Genomic DNA, 12,062 nt, shown 5'->3' with positions numbered 1-12,062 from the left:
CTGTCGAGTGGGCCGTGTGCTCCCCATACCACAATCTAGTCAAAGTTGTGGGTCAGGTGAACTCCATGATACACTTTGGGGTTCTCTAAACCCTGGCCCATAACACCATTAATATAACATTGTCTCATAAATTTAATTTGACAGGAAGCTGCCTTTCTCTTCCCCATAACCCCTAAAAGTCCCACTTCTCTTTTTTGCTTACAGATCAGAGTGTTATGTTGAAATAGTCACCCAATCGAGCTAACACGATTTAGGAATCTGCAATATGGCATTCAGTGCTTTGTTGGTGGGTCTTTTGTTTCTGTTCCAGCATGTTACAGGTAAGGATTAATACTTTATAATAATCTGCAACATATTCCAAGGTGGATTGGTCATGTTAATATTGTTCCTGAATGTCCAAAGATGTTGATTGATTAATTTATTGTCACATGTAGCGAAGTACAGTGAAAAGTATTTTTCTGCAGCCAAGGGAATGTACACAGTACGTACATAGTAGACAAAAGAATAATTGACAGAGAACATTGACAAATGGTACATTAGCAAATAGTGATTAGTTACAGTGTGGAACAAGGGCCAAACAAAGCAAATACATCAGCAAGAGCAGCATAGGGCATCATGAATAGTGTTCTTACAGGGAACAGGTCAGTCCAAGGGAGAGTCGATGGGTCTAGTAGCTGTGGGGATGAAGCTTTTCCTATGTCTGGATGTGCGAGTCTTCAGACTTCTGTACCTTCTGCCTGAAGGAAGAGTCTGGAAGAGGGCAAAGCCTGGGTGTGAGGGGTCTCTGACAATGCTGTCTGCCTTCCTGAGGCAGTGTGAGGTGTAGACAGAATCAATGGGAGGGTGGTAAGCTTATTTGATGGGCTGGGCTGAGTTCACCACACTCTGTAAATTAGGTGGGGCGCTGGGAGTGGGTTTAGGTAGGCTGCTCTTTCAGGGGGTCGATGCAGACTTGATGGGCTGAATGGCCACTGTCTGCACTGTAGGGTTCTATGGATTGTATGGATCTGGAGATACCAGTTTATATCTTTATCTCAAAAGATAGACATAAAAATTTAAAGTATCAATTCCCATTAGCACTGTTATTTTGAGGATGTTTAATGATGGCTCAGACGAGCTTCGCATCATTATAAAGTGTGGAGAAGTGTAGTGGGTGACTCTCACACACAGATTGGGACCTCCGAGCCTCTAGCAAATCCAGTCACTCAGTAAAATTACTGACCGCTCCCATTCCATCATTGTCCCATAAGGAATGGTGAAGTGGGGGGGTGCAGGGGAAAGCTTGTCAGAACTGTGTGATAAGGAGGTGGGAGAGACTGTGATGGGGGGGTGCAGTCAGAGTGTGTGAATGGGGGTCAGACTGTGATCGGTGAAGGGGTCAGATTGTGATGGGGTCAGGGTATGTGATTGGGGGGGGTGTTGGTCTGTGTAATGGGGAAGGGGTCAGAGTGTGTGATAGGGACTCAGACTGTGATATGGGTGTAGTACTGTGTGGTCGGGTGACTCAGACTATCTAATTGATGGTCAGACTGAGTAATGTGGGTCAGAGTGTGTGTTTGGAGGAGTCAGAGTGTGTGATGTGGGTCAGCATGTCAGTGATGGGGTAAGACTTTGTGTTTGAGGGGTCAGATGATATGATTGGGGGGAGGGGTCTGAAGAAGGTTTCTGCCTCCAAATTCGGCTTTTGTCTGGTTTGGGAGTTTTCGTTTTTAGTTGAGCTCTGGTGCAGCTCAGTGAGGGGAGTGTTTCTGCAGTGCCTTTTCAGGGTGGATGGTGTGTGTTAGATTCCACATCAGTCAATCTATGACAGCATCTTTTCAGAGCTCCATGTAACTGTTCCTGTACCAGCCTCCCCGAACAGGCGCCGGAATGTGGCGACTAGGGGCTTTTCACAGTAACTTCATTTGAAGCCTACTTGTGACAATAAGCGATTTTCATTTCATTATAGTTTAACAGCTTAACCTTTTGGACATGAGGCTTCAAACACAAAATACCTATCTAATAGTTAGATACGCTGATTAGAAACTTGCTCACCACAAAAACAAAAGAAAGACTTGCATTTATACAAATGAAATGAAATGAAATGAAAATCGCTTATTATCACAAGTAGGCTTCAAATGAAGTTACTGTGAAAAGCTCCTAGTGCCTTTCACAATGTCAGGACATTCAAAAACCGTTACAGTCAATGAAGTACTTTCAAAATGTGGTTCCTGTTGTAATGCAAGAAAGTCGGCAGTCTATTTATATACAATGGGTGTGGTCTACCGGCTGCGTTACACTAGAGCGAGAGCGCAACGCGGCCGGTAGATCCCAGGAGAGGCTTCCAGGCAATCTTTATGCCTCACAGGAAGTACCCAAGTTTCGTGAGGCATCGGAATCTCGCCCAAAAGGACGTGATCAAACGGCGCGACCCTAGGTAGGTTTTAAACCTAGTTAGGCGAGCTTACCCGGGATCCACGAGCCTCCCGAGATGTACCAGTCTCGCAGGGAGGCTGCAGCCGGGTGCCATTCAATACTGGTCCACGTAAACGTGGACCAGGCAGAATGGCATCCGGGGGGGGGGGGGATTCCTGGTCCATTGGAGACACCTGGGTAGCCAGGGATTGTGCAGGGTGGCTCTGTGGCCCTTCTCCTGGAATGCGGACACTTTGGCACTGCCCAGCTGGCACCTTGTCACTGCCAACCTGGCACTGCCAAGGTGCCCAGGTTGCGGTGCAAGGGTGCCTGGGTACAAGGTGGCACTGTCAAGGGTCAGGGCCCAAGGGAGAGCCATGCCAATGAAAGGTGAGTGGAGGGGGTTATGATGGGTAGTGGGGGGGTTGCAGGCAAGGTACGAAGGGGCCTCTGGGAGGTTCGGGGGGCTGATGGGTGGGGGTTCTGGAGGGGGCCCCCAGAGCCCCCATAGCGGGGTGGCCTGATCTTGGGGGGTTTAATCCCCATGTGTATAGATGGATGGCATTGCCCATATGTGGGGGATTTGAGAGTCCTGCAAGCTCGCGTAGAGATCGGGGCACCTGGGGCAGCACGGTGGCGCAGTGGTTAGCACTGCTGCCTCACAGCGCCGAGGACCCGGGTTCGATCCCAGATCTGGGTCACTGTCTGTGTGGAGTTTGTACATTCTCCCCGTGTCTGCATGGGTCTCACCCCCACAACCCAAAGATGTGCAGGTTAGGTGGATTGGCCGCGTTACATTGCCCCTTAATTGGAAAATAAAAAGAATTGGGCACTTGAAATTTTTTTTTAAAGAGATCGGGGCACCCATTCAAAATGGCGGCCTGATCTCTGAGTTCAGCTCCCCGGTGCTAAACCGGAAAGAAACTCCCCAGGGCCCAAAAATGTGACTTTGGGCAGGATTTAAGTAAATAGGAACAAAGTCTCAGAGTGATCACGGTTAGCCGTGTGTTTCCTGGTGCTCACAGCACCGAGAAATACAGCTTTATAAAACGGCACTCGCATTTGATAGAGGGCCTCAGTGGGGAACGTGCAGCCGAGGCCGGAGAGATCCACGTTTTGTGCACTGTGTTACGTGCTAGTGCGTTGCAATGATAGGGGCTAGGGCAAGTATCTGTGATGCGCTATCAATTACGATGAGACGAGAGTAGGATGTAATCGAGGCTTTATTACACTGAGATGTGTGGCCTCCTACAGCAGCTGACGAAATGGCTGCTGTTTGGAGAGCACACACATTTATACTCCACCTCCTGGGCGGAGCCAGCAGGCAGGGATCTACCCCCGTACCTGTAGTACAGGGGCCTTACCGTAAAACCCATATATATACAATATAATACATCAGTGGTGACTACCACATTCACGCCCTGTTAAAAATGAGTCCAGCGGGGGGGATGGAGAACTATATGCAGACAAGTTGCTTTTAAAAATCACAGAGAATATTACAAACTTAGGCGGTCCGCTGCCTTGATCTGTCGTCGAGAGCACCGCAGTGCTGATGGCGACTCAGGCGTCGGCTTGGTCTTCGGTGACTCCGGGAGCGTGTCGAAATCCTCTTCATCCCCGGGTGGGAGCAAGGGGAGGACGGATTGTCCTGGAGCGGGGGCTGCGGTGGGGTGCGCCTGGGGAAGGGAGGGTGGCACTGGGGAAGGCGGGTGGTGTGTGTGGAACCAGCTGGTGCCAGGTCCCTGAGGGAGACTGTGTCTTGGCGGCTGTCGGGGTACGCTACGTAGGCGTACTGCGGATTGGCATGGAGTAGCTGTACTCTCTCAACCAACGGGTCCGCCTTGTGGAGTCGCACGTGCCTACGGAGGAGAACGGGTCCTGGAGCTGCCAGCCATGTTGGGAGCGAAACCCCGGAGGTGGACTTCCTGGGGAAGGCAAAGAGACATTCATGGGGGGTTTTGTTAGTCGCGGTGCACAGGAGCGACCGAATGGAGTGGTGTGCATCGGAGAGGACCTCCTGCCAGCGGGAGGCCGGGGGATTTCTGGACCGGAGACCGTCCCATTCTCCTGCTCCACCTGCCCATTTCCCCTGGGGTTGTAGCTGGTCGTCCTGCTCGAGGCAATGCCCCTGTTGAGCAGGTACTGGCGCAGCTCATCGCTCATAAAGGAGGATCCCCGGTCGCTGTGGACGTAGCTGGGAAAGCCGAACAGAGTGAAGATGGTGTTGAGGGCTTTGATGACGGTGGCAGACGTCGTATCAGGGCATGGGACGGCAAAGGGGAATCGGGAATATTCGTCGACCACATTAAGAAAGTACGTGTTGCGGTCGGTGGAGGGGAGGGGCCCTTTGAAGTCCACGCTGAGGCGTTCAAAGGGGCGGGAGGCCTTCACCAGGCGCGCATGGTCGGACGGGAGAAGTGCGGTTTACACTCCGCGCAGACCTGGCAGTCTCTGGTGATAGCCCTGACTTCCTCGATGGAGTAGGGCAGATTGCGGGCCTTAATGAAGTGGTAAAAACGGGTGTCTCCTGGGTGACAGAGATTGCCCTGCAGTGTCCGGAGTCGGTCCACTTGTGCGCTGGCACATGTACCTCAGGATATGGCATCGGGGAGCTTGTTGAGCTTACTGGGCCGATACAAAATCTCGTAGTTGGAGATGGAGAGCTCGATCCTCCACCTCAAGATTTTATCGTTTGTGATCTTACCCTGCTGTGTGTTGTTAAACATGAAGGCAACCGACCGCTGGTCAGTGAGGAGAGTGAATCTCCTGCCGGCCAGGTAATGCCTCCAATGCCGCACAGTTTCAACGATGGCTTGGGCCTCCTTTACGACAGGAGTGCCGAATTTCGGAGGCATGGAGGGTGCGGGAAAAGAATGCCACGGGCCTGCCTGCCTGGTTGAGGGTGACAGCCAGAGCGACATCTGATGCATCGCTCTCGACTCGGAAGGGGAGCGTCTCGTCGACCGCGTGCATCGCGACCTTGGCGATGTCGGCCTTGATACGGCCGAAGGCCTGGTGAGCCTCGGCCGTCAGTGGGAAAACAGTGGAGTGAATGAGTGGGCGGGCCTTGTCCGCATAGTTTGGGACCCACTGGGCGTAATACGAAAAGAACCCCAGGCATCGTTTGAGGGCCTTGGGGCGGTGGGGGAGGGGGAGTACCATGAGGGGGCGCATGCGATTGGGGTCGGGCCCCAGAACTCTGTTCTGGACCACATAGCCGAGGATGGCTAATCGGTTCGTGCTGAACACGCACTTCTCCTTGTTATAGGTGAGGTTGAGGAGAGTGGCGGTGTGGAGAAATTTGGAAAGGTTAGCGTCGTGGTCCTGCTGGTCGTGGCCGCAGATGGTGACGTTGTCCAGGTACGGGAAAGTGGCCCACAGTCCGTACCGGTTAACCATTCGGTCCATTTCCCGTTGGAAGACCGAGACGCCATTGGTGACGCCGAAGGGAACCCTAAGAAAGTGGTAAAGGCGGCCGTCTTCTTCGAACGCAGTGCATGGGCGGTCCGCCTTACGGATGGGGAGCTGCTGGTAGGCAGATTTCAGGTCCACTGTCGAGGAGACCTGGTATTGTGCAATCTGATTGACCATATCAGATATGCGTGGGAGGGGGTATGCGTCGAACTGTGTGTACCGATTGATGGTCTGACTGCAGTCAACGACCATCCTGTTTTTCTCCCCGGTTTTCACCACTATCACTTGGGTTCTCCAGGGGCTGTTGCTGGCCTCGATGATACCTTCCCGCAGCAGCCACTGGACCTCAAACCTGATGAAGGTCCTGTCCTGGGTGCTGTACCGTCTGCTCCTGGTGGCGACGGGTTTCAAATCCGGGGTTAGATTTGCAAAAAGGGAAGGCGGATCGACCTTAAGGGTCGCGAGGCCGCAAACGGTAAGGGGTGGTAAGGACCCGCCAATTTTCAGGGTTAGGCTCTGGAGGTTGCACTGGAAGTCCAGGCCGAGTAGCAAGGCAGCGCAGAGGTCGGGTAGGACGTAGAGGCGGAAGCAGCTGAACTCCACGCCCTGGACGGTGAGGGTGGTGATGCAGTACCCCTGGATCGCCACGGAGTGGGATCCAGAGGCCAGGGAGATTCTCTGGTTAGCGGGGTGTACCGCGAGGGAGCAGCGCCTTACCGTCTCGGGGTGGATGAAGCTCTCAGTGCTCCCGGAGTCCTGAAGGCAGGAGATCACGTGCCCGTCGACCTTCACCTTTGTCGAAGCGGTCGCGAGGTTGGGCAGTCGAGACTGGTGAATCGTGACCGAGGCGAGACGCGGCTGGTCATCAGCAGTTGAAGGCGATGAGCGGCCTGATGAGGTGCCCGACTGGCAGGGGTTCTGAGGCGGGTAAGATGGCGGCGCCCACGGGCCACACGTGCCATGGGGAGGCAAGATGGTGGCGCCCATTGGTTCTGAGGCAGGCAAGATTGCGGCGCCCACGGGCCACACGTGTTGTGAGTAGAGCAAGATGGCAGCGCCCACGGGCCGCACGTGGTCCGAGGAGGGGAAGATGGCGGCGCCCACTGGCCGCACGTGGGGGGTGCCGGGACAATAGCGGCGATTGAGCAGGCCTGGCACACTGCAGCGAAATGTCCCTTCTTGCCACAGGCCTTGAAGAGGGCGCTCCGCGCCGGGCAATGCTGCCGGAGGTGTTTTGACTGTCCACATAAGTAGCATTTGGGTCCCCCGGGGTTGGTTGGCTGCCGCGCGGCGCAGGCGTGGAGTTGGCTGCGGGCTGTCCATGATGGGGTCCATGATGGGGTGGCCGTCGACGGGGTCCACGATGCACAGGGGGGGGTGGGCCGCGCGGTCGGGGGCGTAGGACTGAATGTTGCGTGATGCGACTGTAAGCGAGAGCGCTAGTTTTTTTGGTCAAGCGTGGCCCCTTCTAAGAGGCGCTGGCGAATGTAATCAGACCCTATGCCCATAATGAACGCATCTCTCATCAGCAGGTTTGAGTGTTCAGTGGCCGAAACGGCCTGGCAGTCACAGTCTCTCACCAGGGCGAGCAGAGCACGCCAGAAATCTTCCACAGACTCACTGGGAAGTTGGCGCCGTGTGGATAGGAGATGCCTGGCGTAGATTTTGTTGGTCTGCTGAGCGTAATTTTCCTTCAGTAGCGCCATGGCCTCTGCGTAGGTCGGCGCGTCCTGGTCGAGGGGAAAATCATCGGAGTTCAGCCGCGTGTACAGAATCTGGAGCTTCTGTGCTTCTGGGATTGGGTCTGTCGCAGATCCGATGTACGCTTCAAAACAAGCTAGCCAATGTGCGAAGTCTTTTTTGGCATTGTCTGCTTGAGGGTGCAGCTGCAGGCGATCCGGCTTGATGCGGAGGTCCATCTCTGAAAAATCTCTGTGTAATAAATTGATGCGCTATCAATTACAACAAGACGAGAGTAGAATGTAATCGAGGCTTTATTACACAGAGATGTGTGGCCTCCTACAGCAGCTGACGAAATGGCTCCTGTTCGGAGAGCACACATATTTATACTCCGCCTACTGGGCGGAGCCAGCAGGCAGGGATCTACCTCCGTACCTGTCGTACAGGGGCCTTACCGTAAAACCCATATATATACAGTATAATACATCAGTGGTGACTACCACAATCTGTATATATGTTTTCTCATTAAACACCTGTGCACAATGTTACAACCTGTCTCTGTTGCTCTGTCAGAAGGGTGTGAGGGGTGGTCTAGTCTGGACTGGCCACAGAGAGGGAGTGGGCGGATGTTGGGAGCGGGCTTGGCTCAGTTCAGCCAGCACTCACCGCTCCGGTGTCCCACACCCAACAACCCCACCTCCGCCACCCAGGGGTTGGATGGTACGGAGTGATGGAATGGCCAGCTCACATGCTGGAATCAACCTGGACGGTGGAAATGTGCCACCGTGGGCAGGAGTCAGAGCTGATCACAGAGCGGGTTGTCATCATCCTCCATCCCATGGACCATACCCACTGTTACTGCCAACCCAGGGCCCACACCCCGTAGTGCATCAGGTATGTATCACAGATGGGGTTGCAGGTGGGAGAGTGGGGGGGTCAGCCAGGGGGGTTTATTGGGGGGGATGCCGTTTCCGCGTCCCTGGACAGACCCCCGCCTCCTTCCGCAACCCAGCCACCACCTCCCTCACCAACTTACGCTTACTACCCCTATCAGAGCTCCCTCCCAATCCATTAACTCCTTATAAATTTCCAACATACCCCTGTTTCTGACACCACCTTGTCCTGTAGCCGCTGAGGCGGCAGGTGGGGAAAAGATGGCACCTGCTTCCTGACAAAACTCCTCACCTGTAAATACCGAACCCATTGCCGATGGGCAGCTCAAATTCCTCCACCAACCTCTCCAAGCTTGAGAAGCTGCCCCCAACAAATAGATCCACAAACCACTCAATCCCCACCCGTTGTCACCCCAAAACATCCCGTCTAGCCCCCCCCCCCCCCCCCCCCCCCCCCACCCCCGGAGCAAACCTATGATTCCCGCAGATCGGTGCCCAAACTGAGGCTCCTTCCAGCCTCAGGTGCTGCCACCACTGTCCCCACACCCTCAGGGCCTCCACTGTCCCCACACCCTCAGGGCCACCACTGTCCCCACACCCTCAGGGCTGCCACCACTGTCCCCACACCCTCAGGGCTGCCACTGTCCCCACACCCTCAGGGCCACCACTGTCCCCACACCCTCAGGGCTGCCACTGTCCCCACACACTCAGGGCTGCCGCCACTGTCCCCACACCCTCAGGGCTGCCGCCACTGTCCCCACACCCTCAGGGCTGCCGCCACTGTCCCCACACCCTCAGGGCCACCACTGTCCCCACACCCTCAGGGCCACCACTGTCCCCACACCCTCAGGGCTGCCACCACTACTGGCTTGTGGAGTACCTGGTCGGCGAGAACAGTAAAGACGCCGTAAACAGCGCCCCCCAAACTCGAGTCCTTACAAGAGGCTGTCTCCATCTCCTCCCGTACTGACCCCTCCCCCACTCCAGCAGCACCTTCTTAACCCACGATGCTTTACCCGCCCAAACAAACCCCGATATCAGTGCATTCATCCTCCTGAAAAAAGATTGGAAGATTCTGGAACCTCGGGAGAACCGTCATCTTCACCGATTGCACCTGTCCCGACAGCGACAGCGGGAGCACATCCCAACTCCTAAAATCCCACTTCATTTTCTCCACCAACCTATCCAGATTCGGCTTGTGCAGCTGCTCCCACTCTCGCACCTCTTGAATGCCAAATACCTAAAGCTCCTGTCTAGGCCCAATGTTATGTCCATCCTCCGCCTCCCCCACACCCTCCTCATCCGACGAGTACTGCTGCCTCCTCCAGCATGTTGCCCATGTGCTGCACAATGTTGTGGAGAACGCAGCAGGCCGCCACAAGGCAGGCGACCCTCCCAGTGCCATACTGGAGGGCCCCTCCAGAGTGGTCCAGGCACCTGAACCGCATCTTCAGGATGACGAAGCACTGCTCGATCACGCCCCTGATCGCTGCATGGGCAACATTGTAGCGAGAATCCGTGTTGGCCTGTGGCCTCCAGGGGCGGGGCTATAGGGGAGGACACCTGTTCCTGGAAGCCATCAAGGTGACGGTCGCCCTGAACATTTACTCCACGAGTCCTACCAGGCGCCGAGCGGGGACCTGTTCATAATCTCACAGACCTCGGTGCACAGGTGCATCTGTGCCGTCATGGATGCCCTATATGCCCAGGCATATATCTATTTCAATGTGGGCCATGCCACCAGGATGCCCGGACAGCGGGCTTCGCTGCCATCGACAAGATGCCCTGGATCCAAGGGGTGATTGATGGGAAGCATGTCCCCCTACGAGCACCTGCAGATGACAGGCCGCTCTACACAAACTGAAAGGGTTACCACTCAGTGAACATGCAGCTGATATGTGACCATCAACTGCGCATCATACATGGGCAGTGTGCACGACGCCTTCATCCTGGCACACTCGACGATACCTGACATGTTCGAGATGCCCCCATGGCTGGGGTGTGGCTCCTGGGTGACAGGGGTTATCGACTGCGGTCGTGGCTGATGATTCCAATCCACAGACCGATGCGGAGACCCGCTACAATGACGTCCATACGGCAAACAGGAGCGTGATCAAACAGTGCTTCGTCCTCCTGAAGATGCAGTTCAGGTGTCTGGATCGCTCTGGAGGGCCCTCTAGTATGATGCTGAGAGGGTCACCTGCATCGCGGCAGCTTGCTGTGCAGCAGAAGGGCGACGTGCTGGAGGAGGAGGAACGCCAGTCCTCGTCTGACGATAAGCATGCGGGGCGGTGATGATGGGCTGGTCATGGGGCTCAGGCAGGCATGGGAGGCCACCCAATGTGTGCGCCAGGGCCAATGGGCACGGGACGCTCTGATCGCCTCCAGGTTCACCAACTAGGGGTATGGGATGGAAGATGATGACAACCAGCTCTGCGATGAGCTCTGGTGCTCTGTTCATTCTCCACTCCCCTCCTCTGGCCAGTCCAGACCAGCCCACCCCTCACACCCATCTGACAGAGCACCTGTAACAGTGGTAACAGGTGTTTAATGTGAACAAATATTTACAGATAGTGCCGTAGCTCAGTGTTCTTCAAACTTTTTTTCCGGGGACCCATTTTTACCAACTGGCCAACCTTCGAGACCCAACCTGGCCGACCTACGCGACCCACGCCGGCCGACCTACGCGACCCACGCAGGCCAAACTTCGCGACCCACTCCGGCCGGCCTTCGCAACACACGCCGGCCGACCTTCGCGACCCACCATTTTCTCTTACCTTGTTTGCTGCTGACAAAAATGGAGGAAATGGTTTGGGGTCCCTTTGGCCCTCGTACACGCTCCTCCAATGGAACCTGTTGGATGAAGGTGAAGCCTTCTGGTGTCGGAAAGTACGGAGTCTCCATCTGTCCCAAGTTCTGCATTTTTTTCCTGTAAAATCTTATCAAATAAAACCCCCCCGAACTTGTAAAACATAATAAAAATAAAATGAATAAAATAAATGAAAAAAATAAAAATTAAATGAATAAAATAAATGAATAAAATGAATAAACCCCCCCCGAACTTGTAAAACAAAAAGCTGCGACCGTTTAAAAAAAAAAGCGTCCGCACTGCGCGTGCGTGCCGATGATCAGGCATGCATGCGCAGTGCGGTTGCATTTCTTTTACATGTTTGCGGCCATTTTGAAGGCCGCTTGCAGCCGCCGTTATTAGCAGCTGGCTGTTGCATGCAGATTTGCACGATCGGGAGCGCCGCGAACGATGGCTGCGCGACCCTCCCGACATCCGCCCGCGACCCATCCGCGGGTCGTGCCCCCGAGTTTGACAATGCCTGCCCTAGCTCCTATAACTAAAGTATTCCCTACAACCATGCCAACCTAACTGGTGTCTAACTTTCCGACCTATGTCTAGGTTGTTCCCCAGCAGGAATGGAAGTGGCCTACTGTGATTCCTGCCCTGCTACTTGGGTCCCTGTTGGCGGGCGTCTTCTGGGGCTACTGGGCCCGGCTGCTGCTCGGGTGACCCAGGTGGCGTGGTGCTGCACTGTTCCGCCGCTGCCCACCTGATACACCAGTGACAGGAGTGGGGGAGTCCGAGGTGCTGCACTGTTCCAGCACCTCCCCTGCGGGAGTCACCAGCAGAGGGCCCATCACCTCCTCCCCCCTTGGGTGCCTAGTGGGACT

At 55.0% G+C, this 12,062-nt stretch overlaps 1 protein-coding gene across 1 annotated transcript in view; it reads left to right on the top strand.

The window, feature by feature from the left end:
* The first annotated feature begins 211 nt into the window (after positions 1-211).
* Positions 212-12,062, top strand: part of LOC140404452 (uncharacterized) — a 43,183-nt gene continuing 31,332 nt past the window's right edge. Inside the window, exon 1 of the mRNA XM_072493007.1 lies at positions 212-320. Coding sequence (XP_072349108.1) covers positions 266-320 — 55 coding nt within the window. The 5' untranslated portion in view covers positions 212-265. The remainder of the gene's footprint in view (positions 321-12,062) is intronic.

This window comes from Scyliorhinus torazame, chromosome 30 (genome assembly GCF_047496885.1).
Source record: "Scyliorhinus torazame isolate Kashiwa2021f chromosome 30, sScyTor2.1, whole genome shotgun sequence".
NCBI classification, from domain to species: Eukaryota; Metazoa; Chordata; class Chondrichthyes; order Carcharhiniformes; family Scyliorhinidae; genus Scyliorhinus; species Scyliorhinus torazame.
Note: the sequence above shows the minus strand (reverse complement) of the source record. Positions and strands in the feature narration are given on the sequence as shown.